Source organism: Sinocyclocheilus rhinocerous, unplaced genomic scaffold (genome assembly GCF_001515625.1).
Source record: "Sinocyclocheilus rhinocerous isolate Xijiao unplaced genomic scaffold, SAMN03320098_v1.1 scaffold1148, whole genome shotgun sequence".
Taxonomy (NCBI): Eukaryota; Metazoa; Chordata; class Actinopteri; order Cypriniformes; family Cyprinidae; genus Sinocyclocheilus; species Sinocyclocheilus rhinocerous.
In genome coordinates, this window is record NW_015664019.1 from 823,183 (window position 1) to 842,198 (window position 19,016).

Consider the following 19,016-nt stretch of genomic DNA (forward strand, 5'->3'; position numbering starts at 1 on the left):
GGGGAAGGAAGCAAAGATGAAACCATAGCAGATAGCCGGGAGGGTGAGAGTGAGCGTATGTTACGTTGAAAAGTGACATGTGGAGGGGTATGTGTTGTGTCAGGAACCATGTTGAGGTTAAGAGTGAGGAGGAAGTGATCCGAGGTGTGCAGTGGAGTAGCCAGCAGATGATCAGTGGAGCAGTGTCGTGTGTAAATAAGGTCCAGTTGGTTGCCTGATTTGTGAGTAGCCGTAGTTAACACTCGCTTGAGATCAAAAGAGGCAAGCAGAGTGTGGAAGTCTGCAGCCTGAGGTTTATCTAGGTGGATGTTGAAGTCTCCAAGCATAACTAGGGTATTGTATTGATTTTTACAGCAGTTGTGAAAGTAACAAACAGCTTGGGTTGTACAAATTAAAGCACATATGCACTTCTCTCTACTTTTTAAATGCTAAAAAAAGGGAAAAAAAAAAATTATTGGGTGCAAAAATTAAAACTGACAGCTTCAAATGGGAATTTCCATTGTGACATTCTAGACGGTTATAATTTAGACAGTTGCATAATTTAGTAATAACTGAAATAATTGCATCCCTCCCAAGCTGCCTTCAGCTCTGATATATTTAATTGAATTGAAAATTAAAACGCCACAAACTGTACTAGCTAGAAGCTAACCTGTGTATTAAATCTTAAAGATAAGACGAGCACAATATAAGACAAAAAAGAGTTACATCAGCACAGCAGCTGAACCTTATGTTAGATAACATCAATACGTTCTCATTAGAACCATATGTGACATCATGCAGTGTCACAGACCCAGAGAATCCAGCGTATTCGCCACGGCAATGCTAATTTATGACTAGCATCTAATTAAGGTGCAGCGTCTGGGGTTTTGTGGATATTGGCTCGGGGGAGGTTTAGTGCGTGGAAAAACCTAAAATAAACAACACTAATCACAAATTATGCAATTAATACATATTTATATATTACAACAGTAATTTATGACTAGATTCTAATAAAGGTGCAGTGTCTGAGGTTTTGTAAAAACTGACTCAAAATAAATGTATCAAAATAGTAGATAAATAGTCTAAAAGAAATAAATCAATAAATCAATAAAATAGAAATTAAAATGAGCTGTAAATAATGTTTGGTAATAGTAACATAGTAATTATCTATCTATCTCTCTACCTATCTATCTATCTATCATCTATCTATCTATCTGTCTGTCTGTCTTAATTGACGCAAGTGAGGCCTGCAGTTCTTTAGATGTTGTTCTGGGTTCTTTTATGACCTCCTGGATGAGTCGCCGTTGCGCTCTTGGAGTAATTTTGGTAGGCCGGCCACTCCTGGGAAGGTTCACCACTGTTCCAAGCTTTCTCCATTTGTGGATAATGGCTCTGACCGTGTCAGGAGGCCAGTTTAATGCCTCATCTGAAGGACGCTCCTTTTCACAATCTAAAGTCTGCATCATTATATTAGGACTTTTGCATCCATTCAAGCCAGGGAATGATCACCCGCTGCTTACTGGACTAAAACTAGCTGCAGCAGCAAGCTACATTTTCACAAATTGTCTCCCACCAGAGTACTGACCAGGCTCTGGCCTGCTTAGCTTTAGTGAGGAACCAGACTCTGCCTACTGCATGCAACAGCTGCATTCGTATTGTGTACCTTAATAAAGCTGCTCTAATAGAGGGGTAGCACATCCTGACAAACTCAATACGGCCATCAGGATGCGCTACCAGCTTAAACAATAAGGGAAAATTCGTGATTAAGATGGGGAATTAAAGACAACAGAATTTCAGGAGGCCAGTTTAATGGCTCTTCTGAACAATGCTCCTTTTTACAGGTGCCGGTCTAACGCTTTATCAAAAGGTTGCTTCTTTTTACATTCTGAAGTCCAATTCGTTATAAGACTTTTGCACCCGTACAAGTCAAGGAATGAGCTCCCCCTGCTGACCGGTCTAAAACCAGCTCCAGCAGCAAAAAGCTAGTTTTTCACAATGGCCTACCAGCCATCAGAATGTGCTACCAGCTTCAATAAGAAAACAAAGTCAAATTCGTAATTGAGGTGGGGAATTCATGACAACAGAATGAATCTTTTGCTGTTTTTTTCTTTTTCTTTCAGTGATGCTGTGAAATGATCACTATAACATGGGTGCTACCATATTTTTAAAATGTTTGGGAACCACTGAATAACAGTATGACAGAAAAAAAAACACTTTTAAAATGAACAAATAAACATAAAGATGTTTCTTTAAAAAATGATGCACAATGAAACTGAGGCAAACGACAATGCTGGTAGTCTGTTCAATGCTGATTTAAAGGTGATTCTGTGATGACGACATTAGATTATAATCATACACTTACAAAATATGTCACTTGTTTTCCAATACAGAAGCTGCACACTGATTATGTTTTGACTAACATTTCCTTACTTCAGAGAGCAGTTGGCAGGGATTCACAAGCGTTTGAATTTCCACTACTTCCTGATGGATGTAGGTGCCGTTGATGAAGGTTTTGCGTATTTCATTATTTTTGTACATTCTAGTCATTTCGCCAGTAAACGGGACTTCAGTCGTGAAGGTATTGCTTGTTATTTCAATGGTGCAAGAATGGCTGGGTGGAACATTGACTTTCAATGGAAGTCGTGGCCTAATGGTTAGAGAGTCGGACTCATAACCCAAGATTGCGGGTTCAAGTCTCATACCGGCAGGGATTGTAGGTGGGGGGAGTGAATGTACAGCGCCCTCTCCCACCTTCAATACCACCACTGAGGTGCCCTTGAGCAAGGCACCGAACCCCCAACTTGCTCCCTGGGCGCCGCAGCAAAAAATGGCTGCCCACTGCTCCGGGTGTGTGTTCACGGTGTGTGTGTGTTCACTGCTGTGTGTGTGCACTTTGGATGGGATAAATGCAGAGCACTAATTCCGAGTATGGGCCACCATACTTGGCCACATGTCACATCATGTCATGTCACTTTCAGAGTGCAGGGTTTTCTGAACTACAGACGTAGTGTTAGATCGAGAGCAACTGTAGTCGTATTTAAGCCCAAATTTTCCTCCAATACTTGCCATAGTCAGAATTTGACCACAGACTGATATCTCTGCATTCACTCCAAATGTATGGGTTGGGTTCTACCTGTTTGGTAAGTAGTTGTTTTGTCAATATTTTGGTCGAATTTCACCGTATGTTTGGACAGTTTGCAGTTCTTGTTGGAAGCTTGGAAATTTTGAAGCACTTAGGTTTTCTGACGTCACCACACTTGACATGAAATACTCAACAATGTTTAAATGCTGCATTTTAAAGTCAGTGTTTAAGGTGAGGACTTCAGTTGTTTCAATAACATATGATCATATCAGTGTCCCCCTCATTTAAAAAAAAAAGAAAAAAAAAGTTCATGATGTGTGGAAGCTTTCGATTGGTACATTTCTTCCATTCCATCATCTCAAAGTTATCCTTGTTCACTAAAAACATAATGGCATTATAACTAACAACTGAGCTGCTTATATGCTCCTGTAACAATGTTATACATGACATTTCATCTTTGTCAAAGAAGCAAAACTCACATTGTGGCAGAAGATTAGCACTGTAATACTCTTTTTGTTCATCCTTGACAGAAACTGCATCCTTCGGCACTTCTGCTGATGCGACCCATTTCAAGTTGCTGTTGAGATCAGTTGCACTCTGGATGACATTTTTATCATTTTCTTTTTTGGTTTTAGCAGATTTAAAGGGGAACAGTTGAACAATTTAACAGATAAATTAGTTGACCATTGAAAGAGCTAACAAAAGAGTTCCTACACATTTTCAATGTCAAAATTCCATACTTTTCCAGACTCAAATTTCCATACTTCTCTGTACATTTTTTCAGACCATATTTCATAGTGAAAAACAAATCAATTAGTAATGATTAAAGGTTCAAATTCACAACATTTAATTCACAATTTGATACTCTCAAAATACTACAGATGTTGTTGTCACAGTACCAAAATGTCAGTAGTCTGTACCAATACCAGTATAATTTCATGGTTCTCAGTACATAGCAAAAACTATTATCATATATAATAACTATTTAACTATTTGAAATTAAAAAAGGCAATTATTAATGCTAATGCTAATGCTAATAATATATACATTAAAACAGCATGTAACCTTAACCTTAATTTTTCAATTAAGTAAACATTGCTTTAAAAAGGTTAAGTGAAAAGATAGCAATTAAATAAACAAAGAAAATTGTTATATAGAATATGTGGCAAATATATTAGTCTCCATTTACTCCAAGATCAATTTTGACATCAGAGTCGCATTTTGGATTCAGTCCTGCATTTAAATATTTTGCACTCTTGTGAAAACTCCCCTTCTAATAAATAAATCTCTCTACACTGCATGATAAATCACTTATTTGCATAATGTTTACATTTTGTTGGTTATAATGAAAATACACGAGCGTGCAAAACTCTAAAGCCCTGTAGAATTTACGTTTAGACCAACAATGTCACAAATGCACATTATTCACTGCAGTGTTGGGTGTAATGCATTACAAAGTAATTAATTACTGTAATTGAATTACATTTCTCTTGAAAAAGTAAAGTAAGGGATTACTCTTGATTTGTTTGTAATTCAGTTACAGTTACTTCTGATGTAATTGCATTAAATAAATAAGCAGTTTCAAGTCTATCCTTGCATTGTTCAACTGGTCGAGGATATGGGATTTAGAAATTAGTAATAAGTAATGCAATACTTTTTAGAGAGGAATTACTACAGTAAGCTAATTACACTGCTTAAGATATAATTAGTAGCTATTAATTACTGTTTTAGAGTAACTTACCCAACAAAGGTCAACTGTTGCTGATTTTTGAACTTCCAGCATGCATTGCAGCATGAATAAATGATGTGGTTACTTTGTGCTGTTTGCTGACTTTGACTTTATCCACAGAAGAATGTAGGTCATACAGGTTTGCAGCGACATGAGGGTGAGTAAATGATAGAATGTTCATTTTGCGGTGAACTATCCCTTTAAAATCCTCAGTTGCAATGCAGTGATTTATAGTGGACATTTGTTTAAACCCAAAGAAAGATAATATCTTTACAAGAAAAAGACTCTTTTAGTGACATGAGGGTGAGTAAATGATAGAATGTTCATTTTGCGGTGAACTATCCCTTTAAAATCCTCTCAGTTGCAATGCAGTGATTTAGTGGACACAATTATTTAAACCCAAAGAAAGAATATATTTTTAGGCAAAATAATGTTTTGTATACTCATATTGTATGCTGAACTGGAAACCAATGTAGTGAGCTTAAGACTGGTATTTTTTCACCCTAGTCAGAAGCCTGGCCGATTCATCTTGTAGTTTGTAGCCAGGCAAGAGATGATTAATTAATTCTAATACTGACAATTACAATAATCCAGCCTTGATGTAATAACTGGATGAATTTCCCCTTTCATTATTTTTTACAAGCAGTCAGAAGCCTGGCCGATTCATCTTGTAGTTTGTAGCCAGGCAAGAGATGATTAATTAATTCTAATATACTGACAATTACAATAATCCAGCCTTGATGTAATAACTGGATGAATTTCCCCTTTCATTATTTTTTACAAGAAAGACATGATTTTACTTTGGCTAAAGATCTCAAATGGACGAAACTAGACTTAACCAGACCATTAACTTGTTTATCAAGCGTTATTTCACTGTCAAAGACAAGACCCAGGTTATTTACACTTGATTTCACATACACTCTAAAAAATGCTGGGTTAAAAAGGGACAAACCCAGCTATTGGGTTGCTCTGAACCCAACCGCTGGGTCAAAACAACCCAATAGCTGGGTTTGTCCCTTTTTAACCCAGCGCTGGGTAATATTTAACCCAGCATTTTTTAGAGTTAGGGGACATGAGAATTAAAAGTTATCATAGGTGTTTTTCAGGCTTCCTCTGTCCCAAACATTATGATCTTAAGTCTTGTTCTCTCATTCCAATTTAAAAAATGAAAAAGACATCCATGACTTCAGGTGGTCAGGCAAAGAGAGAATCTAAATTCTTGAGCTGTTCTAGGGGCAAATAAAATAAAATACTGATGTCACCTCCGGGACAAAGAGGCAAACAAACAGGTTAACGTAAGGCAGAGAGTTTATTAATAGGAACTGAGGAGGAGCTTCCAACAGAAAAGAGTCAAACGTAGGGATAAATGGAAGCATAGAACACAGTCTTATCTGGGGTCGGCACTCTGGTCCTCCGGCCGAGAACTGAGGAATCCGAGGTTTGGTAGGCAGATCGGGAGGCAAGGAACCCATGCGGAGAAGCTTGTAACCTTGAGACCAGCCGACGAGTGAATGAGGTGAGTGAGTATTTGAGTGGTGTGGTAAGTGGGTGCAGGTGTCCGTGATCAGTAATCAGGTGATTGTGAGCGGGTGTAGGAGGCTGATTCGGCTGGTGAGGCAGGTGTTTCCGTGACAACTGAGGCCAGAGGAAGCATATGAAACAAGTTACGTTTAAACCAACAGTGCTATCTACTGTTACTATATTTCAAAACATGTTTTCAGGCCACTATAACCATTCAGAAATCTTAAAAACTACATGCAACAAATAAAACAGTTGACTCTTTGGTGGTCAAGCCTTACAATAAACAAAACCCAATCAAAATCTTAAAATTCCAATGTACAGTGAATCATTTTACTACATCCCAAAGGAAAAATGAAAATGGGGAAAAATCGCTCTGGACTTCGTTGCAGAGTAAGCAAGAAGCATGTGGTAACATCATGGCAGCTGATCTTGCTCTGAAAGCACCCAGTTAAAAATCCATAGATATTTATTTCGTCCAGCTGACTTTGGGAATGTCGAAATGCTCTGTCAGTGTGTCCAGGTGTCTGTTGAAATCCTGTAACACACAAAAAATATTGTTAGTCTCACACACACACACACACACACACACACAGGCTACATAAAATATGAACGTCGACGTTAGTAGTGACAGACTCACCTCAACTCTTCTCTTATGTGATTTGGAGGCCTTCTTTAAAATTTTTTCCATTTGCTATTAAAAAGTTACAAAGAGAGAATATAGCAATAGCAAGTCAAACCGCAATTTCTGTCAGTGAAAAGTCTTAAATTAGAAATTACGTAATTTCATTGCTCTTTGAGCATTTGAAATAATCATAAAACAAATCAATTAACTACTTGTCTTATAATATATATACAGTATATATATACTGTATATATATATATATATACACTGCCGCATATTTCTACTACTTGTAGGAAAACCTTTTATATATATATATATATATTCGTCATACCCTTTTTCTTGTATTTTGTCGAATGCCATCTGTGCTGGTGTCCTTTTATCAACATAAACTTTCTCGTTTCCTTTCCTTGTCCTATGGAAAAAAATCATGAAGAAAAAAACGTAAATTCTAGCCAGTAACGTAGTCATACATATACATACATAACTCGCACAACAACACAGAGCTAGCATAACAGCTGACGGCTATCGTGAAGGAAATGCCAACACATGCTTTTACTTTTACTCATTTAGCAGACGCTTTTATCCAAAGCGACTTACAAATAAGAAAAAGTAATTAAAACTAAAAGCTAAAACTCTATAAATACTAATACATACATACATACATACATACATACATACATACATACATACATACATACATACATACATACAGTGTGATGAGAGAATCAAATTAGTTTTAAGGGGAAACATTATTATAAATTATAATTTTTTTATAAAAAATAAGTATAAAAATAAAAATATAAAATTAAAAATATCACCACTGTCGTTTGTCATTTTCAAGTGGCAGTATTTGCCCACTGGAACTGATTTTATGAGACTTTTTTTTTTTTTTTTGGGAAGGGCTTTTTTAACATAATGTCGTCACTGTACGTCAAATACTTCTACAAGAATTTCAATAAATTAATAGAAATACATTTAAATCCGAAAAATTATTGGTATTAATTGAATTCAAAAAGAGCTGTAAATAATGCACAAGTATCATATTGTATCATAATAAAATAAACAAATAAAAACGGGTGGTTGACCAGTATGAGTTTTGTATGAGCGATATCAAAATTCTTGAAATACTTATCTTACACAGTATTTGAAATATGTGTAAAACATACATTAAATATATTAAATATATTTTAACCTTTTGCAAAATGTTGTAAGTAGATTTTGGAACTGACAAAAGAGGGAACAACCATACAGACAAGTCATAGACCCCTGATTATTTCTTATAATTTACATGACATTTGTATAAAGTGATTTGTATAAACACTCAATCATCATTGGCTTGCGGATTCTCCACCCATTTCCCTTCAGGGCGCGCGTACGTCACGTCTACGCCTTCACAATTTCGAAATCACGTTGCGCGCTTTCAGCGGAGAGCTTTACGTTTGAAAGCGCGTCTTTACGTAAAAGACGTACTATTTTCCAAAGCGAGTGGAGGCAGTAATGTAACAGCAGCGGATGAGCGGAGAGAGAGGGAGTACTGTACTGCGCTATCCTTCACTTTCCGGTAGGAGGTAGTGGTGGGAAGCCTGACTAATTTCCGTGAATCGGTTCTTTTGAACAGTTCATTTCAAAGAAACAATTCAGCGATTCTCTACGCCATGACGACATTTCGTCACTACGTGGTCCCGGCGTGGCTCTAAAACGTTACGTATATTGCTGTTTACTATGCTTTTTTCGATGAAATTTTATGTAAAAGAGTGTTTAGTGTCCCAGTTCAGTCAGTTTGCTGCAATGTCCCAACTCATAAAAAACATAGTTTAGAACCTAAATATAATTTTCATTTACATTAAAAATCCTGATTATTGATTTACATTTTGGCTAAATGAGCCGTCATAAACGTAATTACAGTAGACCTAGGTTTTATTGGTCAATATTTATGCAATTGGGCTTTTAAAATATTTACAATACTCTCAGCGGAATCAAGAACCAGTCCGATTCTGGAACGAGTCGTTTTGAAAGATCCATTAAAAAGATTCGATTCATGATTCTGAATGATTCGTTCGTGAATCTCACTCACGTCGCTAGAAGGAGGTATCCAGAGCGGTTGTGTCACTCGGAAGGAAACGTCTTCGTCAGGGATTCTGTGTTTTTTTTATATGGCTCAAGAAAAACCTAGCGACATCCTTACCGTCATTTGGAAGAAAGATGCCTGAATTATTTGCGTTTTATCGAATCTAGATCAATATTCACGGACTGATGCGGCCATGGCAAGTCTCGGTGTCAGCTTTATCGAGACCCGCCTGCAACATCTGAAGGCTACAAAGTGAAAGATAAATTATAATTGAGTAAGTTTATCTGATCTCGGCAGACTTCATCTGCGCGCATGCGAGATAACAGTTCTGCGCTCTGGATATACTGATGTGAACTGATATAGGCTGAATGTCTGTCCAAGATAATGTGATTTTGTTTTTCCATAGACATTTTTCTGTGACATTATCATCGGCGAGTCTAAAACGGGGACTAATTTGTGCCATTTGCCTTGTAAAGTGTTTTTAAACGCCACATTCGGTGGTTAATGAACGGATATCTTCATCTACAATCAGCTGACCACCTCTGAATTCACTGCATTAGAAGAGATAGCCTGGAGTTTTCCTTTATTTGCTTAAACAGAAGCTATTCGGAACCCAGATATTTACTCTTGTGTTAAAGGAGCCTATAAGGATCGTGGTTGAACAGTAACGGGATCTTGGAGATGTCAGGCCGGCCTAGGACCACCTCATTTGCGGAGAGCTGCAAGCCAGTGCCGCAGCCTTCAGCCTTTGGCAGCATGAAAGTCATCAGTAAGTATCAACATCTACTACTACTCTATATCTCATATCGTGATATTTCTCATCCAAACACTATAAGATAAACAAGAAATTTACACTTGGTTATGATCAGGATGGATATGTGTATGATATACAGTTTGTGAGCATCTGTCATATAATCTTTCCCCTAATGTAATGCTGTCTGGATCTCAAGGGATGGGTCAGGTCCTGTCTCTTATTATCAGATCTGCTCAATGGAAATACATTTGCTGCATTGTGCTCTGAGAAAGCACCCTGCCTGGGCATCATTGCACAGCTCAGTAGTTTATTCCAGGGAGGTTGCAGTGCCCAGACCTTTTTTTTCCCAGCAAGATAATGACTGCGTTAACATGCACAAGAATTGTCAGATAATAATCCGATTTTTAAACATGTAATCATGTAAACACATCACCCTGATTACAAGTTAACTAAAACTAAACCATAAAAAAAAAAAAAAAATTCAATTACTTTAAATAAATGAAACATTTACTGAAATAAAATAAAATAAAATATAAAAAAGCTTTTTCTTAATTTCAGCTAGTTGCCGCATTGTTTAATTGGATGTAGTAAAAATAAACGTAAAAATAAAAGTGAATAAAAGCTACTGTACATAGACATAATTAAAAAACAAATGAAAATGACAGAAACACACAGCAAAATAACTAAAACTTTAACTAAAATAAAATGAAAGCAGAAGATATAAAAATAAAAACTAATTCCAAATGTTAATAAACTATAATAGTATTCCAATGATCCTAAACTAACACTGACCTGATTACCATAACCAGATGAATCAAATATTCCAGGTTATAGAAGTCTGAAAAAATAAAGTCTTTATGTGACCCAAATGTCTGATTAAGGAATTAAGAACTGTCTTTTACAGATTTTTAAAAAATATTGTGTCCATCACATTTATATGATAAACACATGATCATATTCTGATATTAATAGAATATTCCTGTATGGACACAAAACTGTCATTTAAAGGGACAGTTCACCAAAAAAATGAAAGTTCTGTCATCATTTACCATCAAGTTGCTCCAAACCTGCATGAGTTTCTTTCTTCTGTTGGACACAAAGGAAGATATTTTGAAGAATGCTGGTAACCAAACAGTTGACGGTAGCCATTGACATTTTTTCCATACTATGGAAGTCAATGGCTACCGTCAACTGTTTGGTTACCCACATTCTTCAAAGTATCTTCTTTTTTTGTACTCAACAGGAGAAACTCATACAGGTTTGGAGGATGAGTAAATGACACAAAAATAGAATAGAATTTTTATTGAAATTTAGTGCACTTAATATATACAATATTGGAATATAAACACATCTAACTAATTCTATCATCAAGTAATTCTTCATTGCAATGTGTTGAAACATTTATTTTTTAGTTCCTCATTTGATATTAGAAGTCAAACATGAAGTTGTCGGAAATTTATAAAGAAATTAATACTTTTATTCTGTAGAGATGCATGAAAATGATCAAAAGTGACAGAAAAAAAACATTTATAATGTTAGAAAGATCTATATTTCAAATCAATCATTTTTTAATGTGCTGTTTATCACTGTTTTCACAAAAAAATATTAATTTTCAATATTTCTATAATAATAATAAATGTTTCTTGAGCAGCAAATCAGTATATTAGAGTGATTAATTTTTATTGAAATTTAGTGCACTTAATATATACAATATTGGAATATAAACACATATAACTAATTCTATCATCAAGTAATTCTTCATTGCAATGTGTTGAAACATTTATTTTGTAGTTCCTCATTTTTATATTAGAAGTCAAACATGAAGTTGTCGGAAATTTATAAAGAAATTAATACTTTTATTCTGTAGAGATGCATGAAAATGATCAGATATGCTGATTTGCTGCTCTAGAAACATTTCTTATTATTAATAATGTTGTAAATAGTTGTGCTACTTAATATTTTTGTAATATTTGTTTTCCAGGATTTTTTTGTTAAACAGAAAGTCTAAAAACAGCATTTATTTGAAAGTTTTTGTCTTTAACGTCATTTGATCAATTCAATGCATTCTTGCTTGAATTCACATGAAATTCTTAAAAAACATCTTACTGACCCAAAATGTTTTGAATGATAGTGTAATATAAATATAAAATAAATGTTGTAATTCTGTTCAATGTAATATTTAGTAAATCTCAAAATGAGTATCCATTTTTCATACTGTACATTTTAATGCCGTAACATGAAAATAATTATTGGCTTATTGGTATCATTCAGGATTTTAATATTAGTGCATCCCAAAGTGCAGCCAATTGAACGTTGGTGCCTCACAGCCTGTCATACGCTTCAAGTTAATGACATTCATCCTGACTAACATTCATAATAATAAAAACAAATATACAAGGGTTGATATGTAGAAAGTTGGTGTTTAAATTCTGCAGGGCTAATCATTGGATATTCATAATCAGTTCATGTTTTATTCATGATAGTTTCATTTTCATCTGTTCTTAACATAGCGGATGGCGAGGGATTATCATTTTGTATGTGAGATAATGTGATTAATGCTGAAAAGTCTCTTAGACCGGAGAAGATTAAGCTAAGCTGCGTCTTATATTAAATGCCTCGGTTTATCTGAATTGCTAAATGACTAGTCAGTTGGCGAGCGGGATGGTGTCAGAGGAGCAGGATGGGAAGATGATCTGGGTAAGTAATGGGCCGTGACTCAATTAAAATTCCATGCTGCGTAAGTTTGGGAGCCGAGATCTTTATTAGCTCATCGTGCGATTGTGTATGCACACTCACACCCTCTGACTCATCACATTTCCCCGTGCTGAACGTGCACTCTGTCGGCACTTTACTCCACAGCTCACCTGACCTGCCACACACACACACACACACACACACACACACACACATGCTTATACTATTTTAAAACAGGCCAGTTCATTACAAAGGAATAGTCATTGTATACTTTCTCTCTCTCTTTAGGAGATAAAGATGGCAGTAAAGTTACAACAGTGGCCGCGACCCCCGGTCAGGGACCCGACCGACCTCAGGAGGTCAGCTACACGGACACAAAGGTCATCGGGAACGGCTCGTTTGGGGTCGTATATCAAGCGAAGCTGTGCAGCACCGGAGAGCTGGTGGCCATAAAGAAGGTGCTGCAGGATAAAAGGTTTAAGGTAAGAATTTCTTTATTGTTGGTTTATCATTTAGTCTTAAAGTGACTAGTTTAGCCTTATAACCGTTTAGCATTATATTGATGTCATTTCTCATGATTCTTTCTTTCTCTCTGTCTATAAATTGTTTTTATGTCAGAATCGTGAGTTACAGATCATGAGGAAGTTGGATCACTGTAACATTGTCCGTCTGCGCTACTTCTTCTACTCCAGTGGAGACAAAGTGAGTACCACTTTTCTTACCTCTGTTCTGTTTTTTTTTTATGAGCAGCATCATGTGCCCTATAGACCAGAAACATGCTGTCCAGCAGTTTCCAGCAAATGCTCGGGGTCGTGGGATATGTATTCCTATGGTGCAACCCCGAAGTGAATAGCAGTCTGATATCTAACTTTTTAATGAGCTGTGCTTGCAAGGGACTGCAGCAGAGCCCTGCAGGTAGTTTATATAACTTATAACTTATAACTTAAAGGGGTCATGTGATGCTATTTTAAAGATCATTATTTTGTGTATTTGGTGTAACAGAATATGTTGACATGCTTTAATGTTCAAAAAACACATTATTTTTCAAATACTGTACATTATTGTAGGTCCTCTATGCCCCGCCTATCTCAAACACGTCGTTTTCAGCAAAGGCCAAAGTGCTTTTACTTTCGCACTGAAACACACAGCGTCTCCCTGACATGGCTGCATCAACACTACTGCTTTTCCTGAAACCACGCCTTCTTTCTTTGCATGAACATTTGGGCGGCATTATGCTAATATTTCCACATCGTGGCGTAGAATGAGGCGTTTTAGCCCGGTGTGGATCAGCCTTCTCTTTTAGATAGAATAAATCCTTTTGTGGGAGACTTTGAGCTTTGTAACTCTGCAGGTCTTATACATGCACAAATAGTTACATAACACACTAAAGAAAAGGAAAAATAGAAATCGCATCATATGACCCCTTTAAAAATTTGCATGTAATGCCTTTTTCCCAGATTGTTTTGAGATCACATCTTTTGTTATGTTCACGTATTAAACTGAGACGATGCGCATCAAAGTTTTAGTGGAAAAAAGAGTTTGAAACAGTCCTCATCTCAGATCTTAGTCTATGCTGTGTTCTGTTAATGCGTGAACTTCATATTATCTGAAGCGCACTTGCCATCCAGTAATTGCAAAAAGCTTTGTGCTTTGCTACTTTTTAATAAACAAAGTACCAGCTTTAAAATGATTCCAAATTCATAACGAAATTCAAACAATAAATACGGTTTTGGCGCTCTTTAATGCGGCAGGCGCGATCGCTTTAGCGCCTCAGTTCAAGCGGCTAGTGAACCCATTTAATCTTTCTCTTTACTACTATAGTAAATAATGAACGTGAATTAACATAAAAAGGTAGGCTATTTTATAAGAGAGCCTACAGTACAACTTACTGAAATGTCTCATGTAACGCTTTAAAATTATGCCAAATTCAAACAATAAATACGTTGTTTTGGCACTCTTTAATGCGGCAGGCGCGATCGCTTTAGCACCTCAGTTCAAGCGGCACGTGAACCCATTTCATCTTTCTCTTTACTACTATAGTACATAATGAACGTGAATTAACATCAAAACGTAGCTTATTTTATAAGAGAGCCTACAGTACCTCTTACTGAAATGTCTCATGTAAAAGCTCATTCAGTGTTTCAAACTGCGGAAAACGTGTAAAGCTTGTAAACTTTAAAGAACCATCTCTTTCTCAATTTTGTATAATCTGAAGAACCTTCTTTCGCCACAATGTTAAAGATGTTACGTTCTTCAGATGTTAAAGGTTCTTTATGAAAACATTTAGACAAAACTTTAAGTGAACCTTAGTTCCCAGGCCATCTACAAGATGGATTAAAATGCTGATAAAGTCAAGAAAAGATGAGACATAAACACATGACAGTATGATTGAAATGTTAAAATGTTAAAAAAAATAAAACACGTTTATTCTGTGGCAACTAAAAAAATAATTTGGCGCCTAGGTTTTTTTCTTATAGGAGCCAATGGCTCCTTACTCAATTTTTTTGTCTGGAGACCTGCTCATACTTGAAAAATATCCAATAGAGTACAAATTTTAGTCAAGTGTTTTTATTTAAAAAAATATGTAGAGTAAATTAAAATATATTACAAGAAATTATATTTCACGTAAGGAAACTTAAGCCTATTTTCAGATTTGTATTGCTATATTACATTAATGAGTTTAATAAGTTATTTTATGGTAATGTGATTTTTTTATAGTAAGTATTTGTGGCAAAATTGCCATGAAAATGGCACAATAAATAATAACAGGGTTTCTGCTGATCTTAAAAAGTCTTAATTCGCCTTTCCACAAATTAAGGCCTAAAAAAGTCTTAAATCAGAGCAGAAAGTCTTAAATTCATAGAGTCATGGATTTAAATGTTGCATGCACTGCAGAATTGAATATCTTCCTCAGAGTTTTTGTTTCCCAGTACAAATCTCTACACATCTTAAACTCAAGGTACATTTACTTGAAAGTCTTTTGTTTTTTTCAGAAATTGAGCAAAATTTATTTAGTTTATGGTTAAAACAATAACAATAATCTGTTAAGAGGTATGAATGAAAACTTACCTTTGAATTAGGATTTTTTTAGCCCATTGGCTGATATTTGTTCTTGTTTTAATCATAAACTCAGTTTTGATAACTTTCTCATAAAACAAGACTTCTTATTTTATTTATTTTGCTTCTCAAGTAAATGTATCTTGCTTAAAGAATCTTTAGGCATTTGCACTGGAAAACAAGACAAAAATACAGATGATAAACATTATTTTTTTGTTTTTTTGTTTTTTGCAGTATGATCAGAAGGTACAGTAAAAATGTCCAAATTCTAGTAGTTGGGAGCATTTGTTACATTTTCCTTAAAAAGGTCTTAAAAGTCTTAAATTTACCTTCATAAAACCTGCAGAAACTCTGAATAAATAAATAAGTAATCAATCAATCTTAATAGTGCTGTAGCTTTTTACTTCATGCATATATTTAGTAGGGCTGTGTATCACCAGCAAAGTCACGATACAATACGTATCCCGATACAGGACTGCACTGAATTTCACCTCAGCAGAATTTAGTAAAACAGTTGTTTACTAAACAATGCATACTATAGGGCCATTGCTAACTATTGGCAGATCAGGCAGTTGACCTCTGCATTATGAAGGGCCACCATAACTGTACCACAGTATAATATAGGTAATGGCATATGTTTACATTGGGCACTCCCCACCAGCTACAATATTCTGATTGTTTGCATCTTGTTTTTAAGCCCATAAATAATAATGTACTCATTCTAATAAATGTATATTTTAATGTACTCGTACTAATATATAAAAAATAATCTTAACATTCCTGGTAGGTTATCATTGCACAAATTAAAACACTCTCTACGTTTAAAAAAATAAAAATAAAAATTAGAAGAGTTCTAAGCTAATGCGCTGTCTTGTAGCTCATGCACACTTGTTTAGTCACTCAAACAGATTACATTGCGCGCGCACACAGACATTCAGCAACACAAACTTTTTAGCGCTGCCCCACAATTTTATAAATAAAATAGCTTAATCACTCAAGAGCTACATGATCTTTCTCAACAAGAAGCTGGTAACATTGTATCTAAAGTAATTAAAGCCACAGCTTCACTGTTAATAGAGAAACGCGGCAAAACAGTGTTAATTCAAACAAACACAGCCTCTCTTTCTCTCTCTCTCTCTCGTAAACACTTGAAGAATTACACTTTTCTGAGGATATTGAAGTGGAGATCGCTAAACTGCAAGTTTACCGGTGTTTTCAGAAAGCAAGCGCCGATACAGGACTGCACTGAATTTCACCTCAGCAGAATTTAGTAAAACAGTTGTTTACTAAACAATGCATACTATAGGGCCATTGCTAACTATTGGCAGATCAGGCAGTTGACCTCTGCATTATGAAGGGCCACCATAACTGTACCACAGTATAATATAGGTAATGGCATATGTTTACATTGGGCACTCCCCACCAGCTACAATATTCTGATTGTTTGCATCTTGTTTTTAAGCCCATAAATAATAATGTACTCATTCTAATAAATGTATATTTTAATGTACTCGTACTAATATATAAAAAATAATCTTAACATTCCTGGTAGGTTATCATTGCACAAATTAAAACACTCTCTACGTTTAAAAAAATAAAAATAAAAATTAGAAGAGTTCTAAGCTAATGCGCTGTCTTGTAGCTCATGCACACTTGTTTAGTCACTCAAACAGATTACGTTGCGCGCGCACACAGACATTCAGCAACACAAACTTTTTAGCGCTGCCCCACAATTTTATAAATAAAATAGCTTAATCACTCAAGAGCTACATGATCTTTCTCAACAAGAAGCTGGTAACATTGTATCTAAAGTAATTAAAGCCACAGCTTCACTGTTAATAGAGAAACGCACGCGGCAAGTGTTAATTCAAACAAACACAGCCTCTCTTTCTCTCTCTCTCTCTCGTAAACACTTGAAGAATTACACTTTTCTGAGGATATTGAAGTGGAGATCGCTAAACTGCAAGTTTACCGGTGTTTTCAGAAAGCAAGCGGGTTTATCCACAGTGAAGAGAGAGCGCGTACACATGGTTGCCAGGTTGACAAAGATAAGTAACACACTTAGCAGATATGTCCGTATAGCGCAAGTGGGAAGCTCTGTGTCGAGGATTTAGTCTCTTTATATCAGGCAACCCGGTTGTGTTCCTCTGCGGCCAGATTAAACCTTGTTGTAGCCTATATATTATGCTCTCAGTTGGACAAACTTAATTTTTGCTTTTCAAAAATGCATCGATGTACTAGGGGCGGCGCCAGAGAATTTTGAACGCAGGTGCTGAAGGGGTGCTAGATCATTGACAGAGGGAGCTGGGCTGCGTTTCCCAAAAGCTTCGTAAGCCTAAGAAGTTTGTAAAAACGATCGTACGACTGATGTTAATATTACGGTCTGTTTCCCAAAAGCATCGTAACTTAAGTAGCACTTGAAAATCATCGTAGATCTACGAGTGCTCTGGAGTAATCGTAAAGCCCTAAGTGCATCTTAGAAGACAGGTTTATGCGGTCACCTGCAGGACAATCGGCAGATTACACCTTTAACTTTAACAAGACGTGAGACGTGCGGATCCATATGCAAGCTTTATTGACATGGCGGCATCAATACTACAGCGAGAATAAAAGTTACGTCTTCTTTCTTTGCGTGAACATTTGGGCTGCGTTATGCAAATCTTCCCACATAGCGACTTAGACATGTGGGTGCGTGTTAGAACGAGTCGTTTTAGGTAGGTGTGGTTGACTCTGAACTTTTATAAAGAATATCTCTTTGGATTTGAGACTTTAGTCTTTGCAACTTTACAGATCTTCTTTATGCACCAAGAGCTTGTAACACTCCAAAGAGAAAGGAGAAATTGAAATCGCATCATATGACCCCTTTAATGTCCTAATGATTTTTGGCATAAAAGAAAAATCAATAAATTTGACCCAAACAATGTATTTTTGGCTATTGATACAAATATACCACCGCGAATTAAGACTAGTTTTGTGGTCCAGGGTCACATATATTATGCTCTATTCACAATTTTTTAGAAACCTTGCACTTTTCTACTCCATTTTAAACGGTGTTCTTGTATTCAAATTAAGCGCGGTCCACTGCTGCACACGTGCCACAATATCGATACAGGATAAAATCGATTATTATCGATTATGAAAATTATCATTATCATTATCGATTAGTCGGGTCTGCCCACAGTGCACCTCCAACTTCAGCCGACCGTGTCAAATTACAGCACTGAATTACACATTTCTATGTACAAAATGTATCTAAAAATAGTGAAGGAAACAGAATGAGATGCTGCGGGAGAGTTACGTGATCCAAGCTGCCCAAAACATGAGAATTCTTTATTTAAGCTTTAAGCTAATGCATTAGTTAAGTTTGAATCTTTACTGAATAAGCGCCGGTGCGTGCACGCGCGTCAGACAGACGGAAAACAGAGACAATTAATAAGCAGCGCAAAAACATTTATTGTGCTTAAATATCTGTTGTTGAAAGTTAAATTAAGGTTTAAAGGTCAACATGCA

The 19,016-nt window shown here is 36.0% G+C and overlaps 2 protein-coding genes and 1 pseudogene across 4 annotated transcripts in view; 1 reads left to right on the forward strand and 2 right to left on the reverse strand.

Moving 5' to 3' along the window:
- Window positions 1-844: 844 nt before the first annotated feature.
- Window positions 845-3,857, reverse strand: LOC107729343 (natterin-3-like; annotated as a pseudogene).
- A 2,602-nt stretch (window positions 3,858-6,459) lies between these two features.
- On the reverse strand, window positions 6,460-7,498 carry LOC107729370 (protein FAM32A-like). Its single transcript, XM_016539851.1, has 4 exons — window positions 7,265-7,498; window position 7,200; window positions 6,949-7,002; window positions 6,460-6,846 (listed from the first exon to the last, which is right to left on the reverse strand). Exons 1-4 carry the CDS (start codon window positions 7,441-7,443, stop codon window positions 6,778-6,780), a joined length of 303 nt encoding a protein of 100 aa, XP_016395337.1. The 5' UTR covers window positions 7,444-7,498; the 3' UTR covers window positions 6,460-6,777.
- Window positions 7,499-9,038: 1,540 nt separating this feature from the next.
- The window catches only part of LOC107729358 (glycogen synthase kinase-3 beta-like), a 21,444-nt gene continuing 11,466 nt past the window's right edge, over window positions 9,039-19,016 (forward strand). Inside the window, exons 1-4 of one of the 3 annotated variants that reach the window (XM_016539837.1) lie at window positions 9,039-9,275; window positions 9,640-9,770; window positions 12,738-12,931; window positions 13,068-13,151. In XM_016539837.1, the coding sequence (XP_016395323.1) occupies window positions 9,683-9,770; window positions 12,738-12,931; window positions 13,068-13,151 (366 nt within the window). In that variant the 5' untranslated portion in view covers window positions 9,039-9,275; window positions 9,640-9,682. Of the gene's footprint in view, window positions 9,771-12,737; window positions 12,932-13,067; window positions 13,152-19,016 lie in introns of all 3 variants that reach the window. The other 2 variants (XM_016539836.1, XM_016539838.1) reach the window with 2 other exon arrangements.